Here is a 17,800-nt window from a genome sequence, read left to right as displayed (position 1 = left end):
AGACCTCTTGCGATAACCCAGGTGAGAGATGTTGGAGATTTGGACCAAGGTGGTAATTAGGTGGAGAGGTAAGAAGTGGCTGCATTCTGGAAATGTTTTGAAGGTCAAGCTGAAAACTTTGCTCCTGGGTTGGATGTGGGGTGTGAGCGAAGGTTCAGATGCTCGGTCAGTTTTCTTAAGTAACTGATGATTGGGGATTTGGGAGGTTTCCAGCTTTTCACTGTTGGAGGCGAGAGGGTGGTGAACGTTCCTGTAGATGGGTCTGTGTTCCACCCAGAACGAGTTTCCTGGGGTAGATTCCATCCTTCCAATGCAGCATTTTCCAGCCTCAGCTGACGGTGCACCACCTGTACGGGGATTTACCTGGCAGCAGTGGGGTAGTGGGGAGAGCATGACCTCTGGTGCTAGAGGCCTGGGGCAAATCCCAGCTCTCCTGTCACCACTTGGGCAGGTGAATTAACTTTTCTGTGCCTCAGTTTCTTCATCTGTAAGTTAGAGGTACTAATAGTCCTTACCCTATAGGTGGAATTAACTGAGTTAATGCATGTAAAGCCTAGCACATAGTTGCACTATTGAAATGTCATTTATTGTCATTGTTTTTCTTTAAATAGACTTCACATCTTTTAAAAACCCAAATACAAATAATTTAAAAGGAACATTTATATTAATACCTTAAGTGGAAAACCGGTGTCTCTTGCTCAGGAGAATAAAAATTTGCAAACTAGAATAAACTTCATGGAAACAAAACAATGCTATTATATTCTAATTAGATATTGTTTCAGAGCCAAGTATACAGGCCAGTGTTAGGTATTCAAGCCCCATCGGAACTAAACTGAGACCTCTCTTCTCAACTTAAACAGAAGGACTGGGGAAAAAATGAAAAAGGAAGAACTTTAAATGCCTGTCCACTCTCCCCTAACATGTGACTCATCACACTCCAGAAAGCGCTGCTCTGGTATGTCGCAATATACGGCTACAGACTTCCTAATCCCTCAAAGTGTGCATGAGTTCAGATTGGCACCAGCAACCTTCCTAGCTTTCATTTCACAGGGTGTGTGTGTGCCTGTGTGTGTGTGTGTGTGTGTGTGTGTGTGTTGGGGCGGGGGTGGGGGAGGAGCACTGTTCTAAAGACTGTCCAGGCCCCTCCTGGCTGAAATGTGGCCCAGAAAGGAGGGCACCCTTGGCCAGGGCGCACAGCCAGGCCGTCCAGCCCAGCTGGCAGCCCCGGCTTCTGTCCTGCCTGCTGTCCTGCCCTGTCCCAGGTGAGTCCGTGCCAGCCCTCGGGGCAGGCGCTGCGGGGGGGAAGGGGGGCGCGCGGCGGGAGCGGTGCAGCTGCCCCGGGCCGGAGCAGGGGTGGCGGGGTGGTGGGGGGCGGGTCACCGCGGAGCAGGCCGAGGGCCACGCAGCGGGAGCGGAGCCAGAGCGGGGAGTCGGGGAGGGGGCGGCCAGGCGGGCGGTGAGTGCTCTGTCCCCGCGCGCTGCCCTGCTCAGCGTCTGGGGGCGGGGTGGGGGACACCGTGGCGCTGAGGGCCCCACCCTCGGGCTAGGACACCGGGCTTCAAGCCGTCCTGGCCTCGGCTTGAGGAAGGGCTGCCTCGGTTTCCCTGGGGGAGTCGGGGGTGTAGATGGGAGGTAGAAGCAAAGGGGGCGACTGGAGGTTGGGGGGCCCTGTCACGCTGTGGCCTCTGAGGTCTGAGACCTGGGCCTTGGGGGCTGCGGAGGGAGAACGTGCGCCAGGCGGAGGACACCCTTCGTTCCCTCATTCGCGCGGTCTAGCCGTGCGCTGGGATGTGACAGTGGGAAAATGGGACAAAACTGCCTGCCCTCGTGGCGGGCGCGTTCTAGAAAGGGGCAGTCAGCACAGAATGCCTAAATACAGGGCCTGTCGGGCGGCGAGATGCGCTATGGAGAAAAACAAAGCAGGGCCTGGGCTGGGGGTGCAGTTTCACAAAGCTCGGTCAGGGAGGTGACAACCGAGCAGGCGCCAGGTGAGGGCAGGCCGTGTGGCCACCTGGGGAGAGGCTCTGGTTTTCACTGTGGGTGTCACGGCAGCCACCGGAGGGCTTTGAACAGTCACCTGCTCTGCTGTGGGGACTGGCAGGTCCATCTAGCTGTGGGGTGGGGAGGGGCGGGGGGCGGGGGCCAGTGAGGGGGATCACTGCTGTCATTCTGGGGAGAGGACATGGGACTCGCACCGTGGCAGAGGTGGTGAAAAAGTCTCAGCCTTTCGGATGTGAGGTATCTTTTTGGAGGCTGGGTCGATAGGATTTGGGACGCAGGAGAAAGGTGGCGCCAAGGATGTCCCCAAGCGTCCGGAAGTCTGGAGTTACCGGCCCCTGAGATGGGAGCGGTTTCGGGGGAAGATCAAGAGTTGGGTCCTGTGCTTGCCAAGTTGAGACGCTGCTAGACATCCCTGCGGAGTAGGCAGCTGGGGAAGGTTTTGGGGGCAGGTCGGAGTTGGATATAAAATTGGGGGGATCATCACCATATAGTTGGTCTTTAAAGTCCCAAGAGCAGGTGGGCTCAGCTAGGGAGTGATATGGAGAAGGAAGGAAGGGGGCTCAGTATTAGGAACCAGCCAAGGAGACAGAAAGAACAGCCAGTGAGATGGGAGGAAAAGTCAGCGTCGGGGTGTCCTGGAGGGTGGTGACGAAGATGCCCCAAGGAGGAGGGAGAGGCCAGCATGCCCCAAGCCTGTGGCAGAGCAAGCAAGAGGAGAGCTGCGAATTGAGCAACGGGACTGTGACCAAAGCCGTCCTGCCGGCGTTGGGTAGGGAAACCCCACTGGAGGGAATGGAGGGGAGGGGACCTGGGGACAGCACTACAGGCAGCAGACAAGCAGGCCCGCTGGGAAGGGGGCTGCTGAGAAATGGGATTGGAGCCCACTGGGGAAGCGGGTCGAGAGAGGGTTTTGCCTTTACAACAGAGAAATCACAGTGTGTTTGTGCGCTGGTGGGAACTGGTCTCTTAGAGGGAGGAGCTCAGTGAAGGGGAGGGTGGTGGGGCAGGGGGAGGAGGTGGACCCAGTGCCCCAGGGGGACTTGGTCCCAGCTAGGACCCAGGGCAGTTCAGAGGTTGGGACGGTTCTTGGCTCCAAAGAGACGAGTCTGCTTGTGGTCTCAGGAAGGGAGGAGGCGGCAGGGCTCAGGCCTGGGCCTGGGGAAGAGGGAGGGCCCACGTGGGTCACCCCTTGACCCTTTCTTTCAGCAAGGAAGTACCCCTTTCTTTGCATGGGCCTCATTTGGGAGGAACAAGAGTGTCTTTGAAGTTGTAATAAGTGAAGTAGAGAAGGAAAGGCAGTGGAGAGAGACTGAAATCTTAGTATTTAGTCTGACCAAGTGATAAAGGATTTTAGGGAGGGTTTTTATGGAACAGGTGATGAGTGAATATCATCTGTTTTCTTTCTCTCTCCCAATTTAAACTCAAGCAGGAGAAACTTAAGCTAGACATAAAGAGGACCTTCCTGAACTGGTTAGTGAGGACAGCACCAAGGCCAGGTCCCCCTCCCCAGATGTGTAAGATGAGACAAGGGCACTGCCTGCTCAGGGACAGGGGCTGGCTGAATTTGTCCTCGGGCATTCTCTCTGCTGTGAGGCTCTGGAAGCAGGCCAGGGCGGAGATGTGACTGTCTGGCTGCTGGCGGGAGGACAGAGCACCAAGCCTCAGGGCTCGAGTCTGCCTCTCCTTCCTGGTGTTCACGGGACTACGACGTCACTAGCCTGGGTGTGTGTGGCTCAAGCATCCGTCAGACTGCACCAGACTTGGTGTGTTTGGGAAGGGCCCCTGCTTACTTTTAGCCTGTCCCCTTGTGGGTGAGCACATCTATGGTGTGGCCCATGTCCCCCACTGGGGTCTTTCAGTGAGGGTCATGGTGGGTGCCCAAGGCTTTGCTCCAGGACTGCCGAGAATTACCTAGTTCCGCACGGCTGGTTGGCCAGCTCTGGCTTCTGGCTCATCCTTTTGGGATTTCCCCTGGAGGTGGGGTCTGTGGACGGATCCAGGCCTGCCAGTCCTGTGCCACTGGGCTTCTGGCTTCCTGCTCGAGGTCTGCGCACGGACAGCGTGGCCATTAATGGGCTTTGGTCGGGGACGAAGGAGTCCAGGCTCTCCCAATGAGAAGGAAAGAGCAGATGTCCTGCCTCGGACATTTTCCGGGTAAGAGGAGCAGGTACTGTCCTATCTCAGCTTAACTTTCCACCTTTAATTCCCGGCTGTGCACAGACTCCCCAGGCCTGGGGTTGAAGGGAGAGGGGCTGACGGCATTTCTGGGCCATTCATGGTGGGTGAGTGGGTGGGTGGTTATTTTCCCAGGCCCCGGGCAGGGGTGGCTGGTGTTGCCACAGCTGAGAACCACTCCAGGGCCACGCCTGGAGCTTGTCCTACCCCTTCCTGTCCTCTCCTTCCTCCCCCACCGGCCCCTGCCCCTCTGCTTGGGGGTGGGCACAAGGAGGGGACCTGCTAGGCTGGAGAGAACTATTTTCGTTCATTGTTTAGAGCAACCTCTGCAGTGAGCACACCCTCCCTGGCTCCCTCCCAAGCTGCCGGACACATGAGTAACCTTGATGCCTCAGTTTCCCCATCTGGCCAGCATAAGGCGCTGGCCTGTGTGTTGGCAGCATTCTGAGAGATTGGAGATTTCTCCTTTTGCTCACCTTGGCTGCCCTCTGAGGACGGGCACACAGTGTTCCGGCCCCTCCCCTCCTTCGGTGGGTTTTTGACTCATGGACATTCCCACAGGGCGCTGGGGGCCCAGCGCTGTGCCAGGCTCGGGGCTGCCAGGTCAGATGAGCAAGACCCAGGCTCTGGCAGGGGCCAAGCAAGGCGTGAGACATAAACAACCAACAGGAAAGAGACAAAATCCCCGGGCCACTTGGCATCTGCTCCCTTGAGCGTCTCAGAGCGTTCCTGATTTAGAAAAAGAAGCTGACGTCTCTCTTCTTTTTCCATGCCTCACCCTTTCACTTTCGGTTTCTCGGGGCACAGCAGGAGCCCTTGTCCTGGACCCCATGACAGTTGTAGCACCGACCGTGCTGAGATTCTCTGTGCCGCTCAGGGACCCTCCCAGGGCTTGAAGCTCCTGGAGTCCTGAGGACCGGGTTCAGAGCAGGCTACCGACAGCGGCAGCGGCAGCAAGCACGGTGTGGCTTGGTGGAAGGTGCGGGCCTTGGGACAAGGTGGAGGGCAGTGTTGACAGGGGACAAGGCGCCAGTAAGCTTTGTGACGACTTAGTTTGCCGCATGGTTTTTCACTTCGCCTACACTGGGATCTTTATAGCGATGTCTGGGTCCACCCCCTCGGAGCAGCAGTGTGTTACGGACACAGGAAGGGCTCGCGGAGTTCAAGGCATGCCTTGTGAAGTCACACTGCTTGGGTTCAAATCCTAGCTCCACCTGTCTAGCTGTGACAAGTTGTACAGATCACTTAGCCTGTCTGTGCCTCACTGTCTACCTCTGTAAAATGGGCTGATCATAGCACCTTCTTCAGAGTGCATGGGAGGGTTAAATGGATTCATATAGGAAAGCACTTTTATAGACGGGTTCCTGGCACATTGTACGTGCTTAATAAATATTAGTCATAACTGAAACTGCTGTGGCCTGAATCCAGCCAGTGTGGAAGAGCCCTCTTGCCCTGTCTCAAAGAGAATTAATTTCCTGATCCCTTGAGAGACTTTGCTCCTAATATTAGCTCAGGCCTTTTAAAACTTCTTAAGGCAGAGATCAAGCATGGATAGGGGAGTCAGGGGTCTTGATTTAATTCTTGCTTACTTCAAACTCTCTGTGGGTCCTTAAAGGGCTACTTGCCTACTCTGGGCCTCGATTTGCACATCTGCATAATGGGGAGCTTGGATTAGGTAATGTCTGAGAGTAGAACCATGGTCCACTTGGGCTCAGGTGGGGCTGACTTGCGCCGGCCTTGCCCCGCACCCCATTGGGCTTCTGGAGAAGTTCTGTACTGAGCTTGTTCTCCTCCCCAGGTTGTGAAATGTGCTCGCAGGAGGCTTTCCAGGCACAGAGAAGCCAACTGGTGGGGCTGCTGGTCTCGGGGTCCCTGGAAGGCTTTGAGAGCATCCTGGACTGGCTGCTGTCCTGGGAAGTCCTCTCCTGGGAGGACTACGAGGGCCTCAGCCTCCTGCGCCAGCCTCTCTCCCAGTCGGCCAGGCGCCTCTTGGACACCATCTGGAACAAGGGTGCTTGGGGCTGTGAGAAGCTCACCGCGGCTGTCAGGGAGGCCCAGGCCGACAGCCAGTCCCCAGAACTGCGTGACGGCTGGGACCCCCACTCACTCCACCCAGCGCGGGACCTGCAGAGTCACCGGCCCGTCATCGTCAGGAGGCTGTACAGGCATGTGGAGGGTGTGCTGGACCTGGCGCGGGAGCGGGGCTTCGTCAGCCAGTACGAATGTGACGAAATCAGGTTGCCGATCTTCACGTCCTCCCAGAGGGTAAGACACTCCGCCCGCATCACAGAATTCACGGGAAAGGGGAACTTAGTCACCAAGACTGATCTGTCCTTGTGAAGTCGGTCCTGGGGGAAACTTGGTCTGTGGGGTTCCCCCTAAAAAGGTAGGTAAAACTTGCTCTTGACTGTTGGCAACATACCACTTCTGATGAGAGGAGGTGTTGTGTGGTGGCCAAGGGCGTAGATTTTGGAGCTAGAATGATGCAGGTTCAAGGTCAGCTCTGTGTGACCTCCCGCTTTCCTATGGAAGCTCTGCATCGTTAATCTCTCCTGTCTCAGTATCCTCATCTGTAAAACCTTGATAAACAGTCTTTTGGTACCGATCTTATAAGGTTCCTGGGAGGATTCAACAAGTTAATTTGTGTAATGCTCGTAGCAGTGTCTGGTGTGTGGTGAGCACCCATCGAAATTACCACCGGTGGATAGTATTTCCGTTATGAATGATACTCTGTACTGGTACACTTTTATTGCTGTCTGTCTTAAATTAACAGCTCAACAGATCAAAGCACTTCATTATATTAAATCTCTATTTGATAATTAATATAGCATGTTACATACTAATATAGTTTAAATGTCCACCTAGGATTTCTGATATGAAATTGCATTAGATCATGTATGTTCAGAGTTGGGCTATAACTGCCCCTGAAAATATAATGATTCAACAGAGATCACAAGGATAGAAAAGTATGTACCGGGTATTTTGAAACTCTCCTGTTTTGTTTCCAAACAGCGATCCTTGGGGCTCGTGTGCGGCAGGTGGAACACTCGTTAACATCCCATTTTACAGATTGGGAAACGAAAGCCCAGGAAAGTGGTTTGAATAAGTTCACAGTAGTTAATGAGAGGGCCAGTGCTGGACCTAGGATTTTGACTCAATCATTCATTCATCATTCATTTATTCAGCCAGAGTCTATTAGGTGCTTACTATGTGCCAGGCTCTTTCTTATAGTTTGTTGTGTTCAGAGTGCTTTGGACATGGTAGGTACTCGATAAATACTTGTTGATGAAATAAATGAATTGTTGAATGAATGAATAAATTGGAATTACATTGCAGTGTTAGGATGGGCTGGGTTGGGGAACTTCTTAGTTTATATTTTTTTCTATTTTTTAAAGAATATATTTGGTGTCCAAGTGAGTCTAGGTAGGCCTAGGTTAAGATTGATGAAATAAACTAATCTATCTTCAAGGCTGATTTAAAGCTGGCTCAGGTGGCTAAGTATTTACAGAACAGGCATGATGCGGTCCCCTTTAATTAGTGCACATGAAACCTACGATTTTACCCTGAGCACTAACTGCTTGAGCCTGGCTCCAAGAGCATTACAGAAGACATATTACTCAATATACCTACCTTGATGCCTCTTATGATTTGTTAAAGGGAATCCAATGAGCCCACCTGAGATGTTACAAGATTGTGTCTTGTCATCTTTGATCAAGTGTTCAACAGTGTGGTCTGGTGTGGATGCTGTGAGGGATTTGGAGAATGTACCATATATCCTTAGTGCCCAGAGGAGACAGAGCATGAATAGAGGAAGTATTTGGACCGGGGAAGAAAAGAAAATGAGATAATTCATGGGTCAAAGAAGAAATCATAATGGAAATCACAAAGTATTCATAACTGAACAATAATGGGAATATTACTTATCAAAATTTATGGGGTGCAGCTAAAGCAGAATATAGAGGGAAATTTATAACCTTAAACACCTTAGATTAGGAAAGAAGAAAGGCTGGATTTTAATGGGCTAAGAATTCATTTTAAGAAAGGGCTAAATAGACAGGAAAAGCAAATATTGAAGGCTGGGACTGAACTGAGTAGGTAGAAGGGATGGGGACAGCAGATCTGGGAATTGTAGGAGAGGACTGCACTACCCGAGGTTTAAGTTTTTAGAATCCCAGCTCTCTCTGAGCCTCCTTTGAGCACTGGCATTTTATGATTCTCTGATTTGATGGCTTTCCCTAAGTGGCTGAATTTCTGATTCCATTTGGGCAGCACTTGTGGTATGTCCAACTAATATGACCCCAATCAACCTTTTAATTTCCTATAAAGAAGTGATTTTCATTGATTGCATGTTGGGGACTGAAAAATGCTATGGAATGAAACAAAATGCAAGTTAAAGACTAAATCCCGAAAATACTCACTGCTATTATTTATTGAGTGAATGCCTGCTGTGTACCAGGCACTGTCCTCAGCCTTTTCCCTGTATTATCTCATTTAAGCCCCAGTACGTCCTGCCAAGGGTGTAGAGCTGACTACACTGTTGCTCAACAATGAAGAAACTGCCCAAATCACCCATATGGGAAGTGGCCCAGCGAGGATTTGAATCCAGACCTGTTTTTCTCCAAAGCTTGTGCTGTTCTCTCTCTGTCCTAAAATGTGGGGGCTTTGTGTGGCAAACTTGCTAAGTTGGGCATAACAGTTGTTAGGAAACCTGAAGCTGGTAACACCAGCTGTAATGCCAGCTGTCCATCTGACTCACGCAACTGCTAAAGTTGATAGGGCTGAGGTGGCAGACTGAACTCTGAATTGCTTGGCTCCTATCAGCATATTAACTTAAACATATTTAAATTGGGAAATGTCCCATGCCTACAGAAGAGCATATACATTTCATATGTACAGTGTAAACACGTTCCCATTACCCGGTTAGGAAATGGGATGCTGCCAGTGCCTTGGCTCCACCTTCACTTGTAACTACTAGGGATAAACACTAACCTGACTTTTTGTGTCAATAATTCCTTTGCTCTTCTTTATTGTTTTAGCACCTTTTAAAATAAATCCCCAAATAATGTATTACTTTACTTTGAAAAACTGAGTAGCAAGCCAAACATAGCTGTGCAAAGAAGGGCATTATTGCCTCTTCTTAGATGAAGGCTCCCAACTCAGGGAAGCTAGACAGGGTCTCAGGGGCATGGCTTTACCTTCTGGCTTTACCTTCTTTGGGAGTTTATAAGGACTCCTCTGGGAAGTCAGTCGGCAAGGTCATGAATGAGTCTGGGGAAATATAGGGTCCATTACCACGAGAGGCTCTGGCAGGGCCAATATGAGTCACGTGCTGGATGTGCAGCAGGAAGAGGGTCAGAGGAAGTGGGCTTCTCTGTACCATCAGTTGTAAGCATGCCAAAGGCTATTCCAGCTTCCAAGAATAGGTCGAGGCTAAACACGTTGATGGAGTGAAATGAATATCCTCAGCTGACTGAGGCAGCAGTACTTAAGAGAAGGAATGATATTAATCCAAGGTGAAGACTAGCCAAATATAGATAAAGTTTAGGGCCAGGCTTGCCAGACATCTAGGAGATAATTGCTCTTGATATGTCTGAGTCTTGAGTCACTGATCCATTCTGTCTGAACTGTTGGCCTTCCACTTGTAGTACACAGCCACCGTCCTGAGATTTCCCTTCATAGCCCTTTGTGTTGAGTCTCCAGGATCCTAAATACTATGTCTTCCTCTTTCCTGGTTTACTCCATTTTGGTAAATCATATTCTACAGTAAATTCTTTAGAATGAGTGTATAGGAGTTAAAATTTCTGAGCTATTACATGTCTAAAAGTTCTTTTATACTGGATTGATAGTTTGGTTGGGTATAAAATTCTGAGTTGGCCATCATTCTCCTTCAGCATTTTGATTCCATTATCTACTCTTTTCAGTATTGCTGTTTTAGAATTCCAAAGCCATTTTATAACTTTTTCTGGAATCTTATAAAATATTATTTTAGTTCCTAACATTCTGAAATTCCATAATTATGTGCCTTGGTATTCTTCTATTACGCTGGTCACCCAAGAATCTGGGAACTCATACCTTTATATTCTGGGATATTTCTTGATTAGTTTATTGATGATTTCTTCCTCTGTATTTTCTCTCTCCTCTTTTTATGGAACTACTATTACTTGAATGTTAGAATTCCTTGACTGATCTTCTAATTTTCTTCTATTTCCCATTTCTGTGTCTTTTTGCTCTACTTTCTGTATGATAGTCTCAGCTGTATCTTTAAACTCTTGAATTTTTCATTTTTGCTATCAAGCTTTTAATTTGTAAGAGCAATTTTTGACTGTTTCTTTATTATAGTGTCTTGTTATTGTTTTATGGATGAAATATCTTCTTTTACTTGAGGATCACAGTGATAGTTGGGGTTTTTATTTGCTTGCTTGTTTGTTTGGTTGGTTGTTTTTCACCCTACATAAACTTTTATCCTACAAGTAACTTTCCCCTTTTCCTACTTGTTTAGTTTCCATCCTCCATATTAGATGCTTTCTTTGAGCATGTGGGCATTTGGTTGTCTCTCTCATGATTGAAATGGAGGACCTTAAAACTTACTCATCATGCAGCAACTTGTCTACCATGAATTTCACTGTAGACATTTTGGGAAAATGGCAGTGTTTATATCTTTAGATCTTTCCTCGTGAGTTAACCAAGTTCCCTGAGTAGACCACAGACCTCCTGCCTTGGGGTAAAGTCTGGCTGCCAGGGGTCTGAGAGCCCAGTGGGTGAGAGGGCCGAATGGTGGTGGTGGTGGAGAAAAGCATTCAGCATTTATTTTGCATTTGTCATTTACACCTCTGTTTGGGTTGTGACAGCCACTTCTTTAATTGTACCTGGTATCTCACAGTGCAGGGACTCTCTTTTACTCTTTGCAGAATAGAAATCTCCAGACTTTGTCAAGGCATGCAGGGACAGTTGCTAGTGGCTTGGAGTAGGGGAGGGAGACCGGAGATCTGTTTTATAAACCACTTTGACTCAGTCCTTTTTATCTTCGTCACTTCTGGAGGGACTTGACCCTGATAGTTTCAGTGCCCTTTACAGATTCTGGCATGTACATTGTATGGTTTTCAGTTTTCCCATTTTGGGGTTAAGATTTGGCTTTCAGTAGTCTTCTAAGTCCATTGCCATTCATTCATTCAAGTCTTTGAACACCTTGTCTGTGCCAGACACTCTTCTAGGTGTTGGGGCTACCTCAGTGAACAATACAGACAAAAATCCTTGTCCCGGAGATGCTCACACTTCTGGGGTGGGAGAGAGACAGTAAATGAAAGGAAGCAAATCCCAGAGTGTGTTAGAAGGTGGTGAGTGCTGAAGGAAGGAAGGAAGGTGGGGCTTGGGGTTGAGAGTTTGGGAAGGGGATGGGGGCGGTAAATGATGTCAATTTTAAATAGAATGGTGAGAGAGTTCCTACTGAGAAGGTGAAATTTGAGCAAAGACTTGAAGAAGGTCAGGGAGTTAGCCATGTGGATAGCTGGGGGTAGGAATTCCAGGCACAGGAGACAGACAGCACAAAGACCCAGAGGTGAGAGCATGCCTGATGTTTGTAGGAAACAGGAGGCCAGGCTGCTCCTGGACTAAGAGGTGACATCAGAGGAGTAACCTGGGCCCAGGTGGTTATACACAGGGAATTGTGTGTGTGTGTGTGTGTGTGTGTGTTTATTTCAGCATATTATGGGGGCACAAAAGTTTAGATTACGTATATTGCCCTTGCCCCCCTTCCTCCCCCCCAAATCAGAGCTTCAAGCATGTCCATCCCTTAGACGGTACTCATCGCACTCATTATGTATGTATACACCCATCCCCTCCCCGCCCCACATCTGCCCGACACCTGATTAATGTTATTCCTAAATGTGCTCTTAGGTGATGATTAGTGAAACCAATTTGATGGTGAGTACATATGGTGCTTGTTTTTCCATTCTTGGGATACTTCACTTAGTAGAATGGGTTGCAGCTCTATCCAGGAAAATACAAGAGGTGCTACATCACCATTATTTCTTACAGCTGAGTAGTACTCCATGGTATACATATACCACATTTTATTAATCCACTCATGTACTGATGGGCACTTGGGTTGTTTCCAAATCTTTGCAATTGTGAATTGTGCTGCTATAAACATTCAAGTGCAGATGTCTTTTTTATACAATGTCTTTTGTTCTTTTGGGTAGATGCCCAGTAATGGGATTGCTGGATCAAATGGTAGGTCTACTTGTATCTGTTAAAGGTATCTCCATATTACTTTCCACAGAGGTTGCACTAGTTTGCAGTCCCACCAGCAGTATATGAGTGTTCCTGTCTCTTCGCATCCACACCAACATTTATTGTTTTGCGACTTTTTGATAAAGGCCATTCTCACTGGAGTTAAGTGATATCTCATTGTGGTTTTGATTTGCATTTCCCTGATGATTAGAGATGCTGAGCATTTTTTCATATGTTTGTTGGCCATTTTGTCTTCTTTTGAAAAATTTCTATTCATATCCTTTGCCCACTTTTTGATAGGGTTGTTGGATTTTTTCTTGCTGATTATCCTGAGTTATAAATAGATTCTAGTTATCAGTCCTTTATCAAATGTGTAGCATGTGAAAATTTTTTCCCATTCTGTAGGTTGTCTATTTGCTTTCATGACAGTTTCTTTGGCTGTGCAGAAGCTTTTAATTTAATCAGGTCCTATTTATATATTCTTGTTGCTGCTGTGATTGCCTTTGGGGTCTTCCTCATGAATTCTTTGCCTAGGCCAATGTCTGTAAGAGTTTTTCCCACATTTTCTTCTAGAATTCTAATAGTTTCACACCTTAGGTTTAAGTCTGTTATCCATCATGATTTGATTTTTGTGAAAGGTGAAAGGTGTGGGTCCTGTTTCAGTCTTCTACATGTGGCTATCCAGTTTTCCCAGCACCATTTATTGAATAGGGATTCTTTTCCCCAGTGTATGTTTTTGTCTGCTTTGTCAAAGATTAGATGGCTATATGAGGATGGTTTTATGTCTGGATTCTCAGTTCTGTTCCACTGATCTATGTCCCTGTTCTTGTGCCAATACCAAGCTGATTTAATAACCACAGCCTTGTAGTATAGTTTGAAGTCTGATAAGTTAATACCTCCCATTTTGTTCTTATTGCCTAAAATTGCTTTTGCTAAATGGGGTCTTCTCTGGTTCCATACAAAGCATAAAATTATTTTTTCTATATCTGTGAAAAATGATGTTGGTAATTTAATAGGGATTGCGTTGGATCTGTAGATCACTTTGGGTAGTATAGACATTTTGACAATGTTGATTCTTCTAATCCACGAGCATGGTATGGTTTTCTACCTGTTTATGTGCTCTGCAATTTCCTTCCTCATTGTTTCATAGTTCTCCCTATAGAGGTCTTTTACCTCCTTAGTTAAATATATTCCTAGGTACTTTATTTTCTTTGTTGCTATTGTGAAGGGTATCGAGTCTTTGGTTTTGTTCTCAGTTTGACTGTTATTGGCATATATGAATACCTCTGATTTGTGTGTATTGATTTTGTATCCTGAGACTTTACTAAATTCATTGATCAGTTCCAGGAGTCGCTTGGTTGAATCCTTGGGGTTTTCTAGACATAATATCATACCATCAACAAAGAGTGAGAGTTTGATCTCTTCTGTCCCCATTTGGACACCCTTGATTCTGCTCTCTTGCCTGATTGCTCTAGCAAGGACTTCCAGTACTATGTAGAATAGCAGTGGGACAGTGGGCAGCCTTGTCTGGTTCTTGTTCTAAGTGAGAATGCTTTCAATTTTTCCCCATTCAGTGTGATGTTGACTGTGGGTTTGTCATATATGGCTTGTATCATTTTTAGGTAGGCCCCATCTATGCCTATTTTGTTAAGCATTCTTATCATGAAAGGGTGTTGAATTTTGTCAAATGCTTTTGCTGCGTCTATTGAGAGGATCATATGGTCTTTGTTTTTGCTTTTATTTATGTGGTGAATTACATTTATAGATTTGCGTATGTTGAACCATCCCTGCATCTCTGGGATGAAGCCCACTTGGTTGTGATGGATTATTTTCTTGATAAACACCTGGATTTGATTTGCTAGGATTTTATTGAGAATTTTTGCATCTATATTCATAAGGGATATTGGTCTGTAGTTTTCTTTTTTCGTTGTGTCCTTTCCTGGTTTTGGTATCAGAGTTATGTTGGCTTCATAAAATGTGTTGGGGAGGATTCTGTCCTTCTCGATGTTGTGGAATAACTTCTGTAGGATAGGCACCAGTTCTTCTTTGTAGGTGTGGTAAAATTCGGGTGTGAAACCATCCGGTCCGGGGCTTTTCTTTTTGGGAAGGTTTTTATTGCTGTTTCGATTTCAGTTCTTGATATTGGTCTGTTTAGGAATTCTATTTCTTCCTGGTTGAGCCAAGGGAGGCTGTGTGTTTCTAAAAATTTGTCCATTTCCTCCACATTTTCCAGTTTGTGTGCATAAAGGTTTTTGTAGAATTCATAGATGATATCTTGTATCTCTGTGGCATCAGTTGTAATTTCTCCTTTCATGTTCCTGATGGAGGTTATTGGAGATTTTTCTTTTCTGCTCTTAGTTAGTGTAGCCAAAGGTGTGTCAGTTTTGTTTATCTTTTCAAAGAACCAGCTTTTTGTTTTATTAATCTCCCATATAGTTTTCCTATTGTCTATTTCATTTAGTTCTGATTTGATCTTATTGATTTCACTCCTTCTGCTGAGTTTGGGGTCGGTCTGTTCTTTCTCCAGCTCTTTGAGTCTATTCATTAGATTGTCTATTTGTAAATTTTCTGTCTTTTGGATATAGGCATTTATGGAAATAAACTTTCCTCTCAGGAATGCTTTAGCTGTGTCTCACAGATTTTGATAACTTGTGTCTCCTTTGTCATTTAGATCAAAGAATTTTTTGATTTCTGTCTTGATTTCCTCGTTTATAAAATAATCGTTCAGGAAGTTTTGTGTGTTTTGAGCCTTACAGGTTACTGTTGGATTTGGGGGATGCTGCTCGGATGTTTGTAACAGGAGTGGTGTGACTGACCTTTATTTGTAAAGAATTATACTTTGGCTGTGGTATTGAGGATAGGCTGTGGAGGCAGGAACAGAAGCAGGGGACAAGTTTGATGGCCTTTGCAGTTTTCCAGGTGAGCAGTGATGCTGGCTTGGATCAGGAAGGTGGAGAGGAGGTGATGAGAAAAGGCGGGCGGTACCGCTGCACGTCCGGTCTGCCGACACTGACCCCAGGTGGCTGGTGAGCACTTGAAACTGGTCCACACTGAGTTTCTGCCAGTGCACTGTACACACCAGATTTGGAAAACTTAATATGAAAGAAAGGGTGGAACACACCCTGCTAATTTTTAATATTGATTACATGCAGAAATGGTAATATTTTGGGTATCTTTTTTTTTTTTTTTTTTTTTGAGACAGAGTCTCACTCTGTTGCCCAGGCTAGAGTGAGTGCCGTGGCGTCAGCCTAGCTCACAGCAACCTCAAACTCCTGGGCTCAAGCGATCCTCCTGTCTCAGCCTCCCGAGTAGCTGGGACTACAGGCATGTGCCACCATGCCTGGCTAATTTTTTCTATATATATATTTTAGCTGTCCATATAATTTCTTTCTATTTTTAGTAGAGGTGGGGTCTCGCTCTTGCTCAGGCTGGTCTCGAACTCCTGAGCTCAAACGATCCGCCCACCTCGGCCTCCCAGAGTGCTAGGATTACAGGCGTGAGCCACCGTATTTTGGGTATCTTGAGTGAAATAGAATATGTGAATAAAGTTAATTTCATCTTTTTTCTTTTTACTTTTAAAAATGTGGCTGTTAAAAGATTTGAAATTGCACAGGTGGTTTGCATTTGTACTTGCATTATATTTCTGTTGAGCAGTGCCCGTCTGGACATGCTTTGGAGGTGGAGCCAACGGGAGTTGCTGATGGATTGCCAAGGGGCGGTTTCAAGGGTTACTCCAAAACTTTGGGGCTGAGCAAGTGGAAGGGTGAAGCGGACATTAGCCGAGACGAGGAAGGTCATGGGTTTGGCATATATGTGGGTAGATGAGGAGTTTAGTTTTGGATATGGTAGGTCGGAGGTGTTCATGAAACATTTGAGTAGAGATGGAAAATGGGCAGTTGGATGTGCGAATCCAGGGTTCAGGGGACACTTCAGGCTGGAGATGAACATGTGAGAGTCCTGAGCAGAGACGCTAGTCGAGCATTCAAGCTGTGAGACTTGATGCAATCACTTTTCTTCCAAATGATTTACAGCTTCCGGAATCATTTTCCCTATCGTTGTAGGTGTGTGTCTTTAGTTTGTTTTGTTTTGTTTTGTTTATTGTTTAGCTAGTCACTCTTTTGCTGAGTTTTGCAAGGGAACCAGATTGGATGCATTTAACTTCTTTAAACTCATGTGGTGGTTTGGTTGTTTCTCTGGCCTTTTATTCTGGTGGGAGAGAGATGCCCATGAACTTGCATTAATAGTAATCAGTAGAAACCTCCCCACATTGCTCCATCAGCCTTTCTGGAAAAATAACGGCTTTTGTCTTTCCCACAGGCGAGAAGGCTGCTCGATCTTGCCACAGTGAAGACAAATGGATTGGCTGCCTTCCTTCTACAACATGTTCAGGAATTACCGGTCCCCCTGGCCCTGCCTTTTGAAGGTGAGTATATGTTCTCAGTGCATCAAAAAGGGGAAAGAAGTCAGTGCGGATTCCAGGTTAAGAGCAAAATACATGTCACTTAGCATTCCACGAACTGGCTGCACAAGGCTCCCTAAGACTCAGTTTCCTCATTTGAAGGCTAACATCACCACGTGTCTCAGTGGGCTTTTGGGAGGATTAAAAGGATAAAAGTGTGTAGTGTTATCTAGTAGCTTTCTTTACTTCCCGCACTGCATAGTGATAACTGGAGCTGTTGAGGGCTAAGTAAAGGTGTTCCTCACTAGCCAAACTCTCATGTGGATATGCTTTTTGAGATAAGGCTGATATCTCTTGATCTCTGAAATTTAGCTACTCACGATCAGAAACGCAAGAACCAAGTGGATTTAGATAATGCGGTATCCCCCGGTACCCGCGGTTAACAATCACACTCAGGAACAGGGGAGGCTTGCAAAGCACAGCTGGAGCATACCAAGCATCCTGCCGAGTGCTTTATGGACAATATCTGCCCTTTGCAAAACCCTGAGAAGTAGGTATGTTTTTTCCACCTTACAGCTGTGGAAACTGGGCTGGGAGGTTAAGAGATGAGGTAGAGGAGGATGGGTCTGATTGTCAACTGTCCCCACCTGTACTTTTTCTTTTCTTGGGAGAAGAAATTGTCAGTTGGAAAGAGAGGGTGCCACCCTGACACTTTTTAAAACTTGTTCCCACATTACTGTAAGGAAAGCTCGTTGGCACTGAAGCCTCTGAGCTGTGCATGGTGCTAGCAGATGGGGTTGTCACCCTGGACAATGCCCTCTGGGTAGCAAGCAAGCCCTGGGAAGGGAGGGCTGGAAGCCTGTGCTTGGAGCTTGGGTGGGCACCAGCTCATCTAAGAACAGGATTCAGACATCAATGCACGACACAAGTGTACACAGAGCAAGCATGGTGCCCAGCTCAGCCCTGGGTTAGTATTTGCTGTTGATATCATCAATA

General features: G+C 46.8%; 1 protein-coding gene across 1 annotated transcript in view; it reads left to right on the top strand.

Annotated features, from left to right (window-relative positions):
* Positions 1–5,869: 5,869 nt before the first annotated feature.
* The window catches only part of NOD2 (nucleotide binding oligomerization domain containing 2), a 34,637-nt gene continuing 22,706 nt past the window's right edge, over positions 5,870–17,800 (top strand). The window contains exons 1-2 of the mRNA XM_069497763.1: positions 5,870–6,441; positions 16,723–16,828. Coding sequence (XP_069353864.1) covers positions 5,983–6,441; positions 16,723–16,828 — 565 coding nt within the window. The 5' untranslated portion in view covers positions 5,870–5,982. The remainder of the gene's footprint in view (positions 6,442–16,722; positions 16,829–17,800) is intronic.

Source organism: Eulemur rufifrons, chromosome 23 (genome assembly GCF_041146395.1).
Source record: "Eulemur rufifrons isolate Redbay chromosome 23, OSU_ERuf_1, whole genome shotgun sequence".
Lineage (NCBI taxonomy): Eukaryota > Metazoa > Chordata > Mammalia > Primates > Lemuridae > Eulemur > Eulemur rufifrons.
This window is presented reverse-complemented; position numbering and strand designations above follow the sequence as displayed.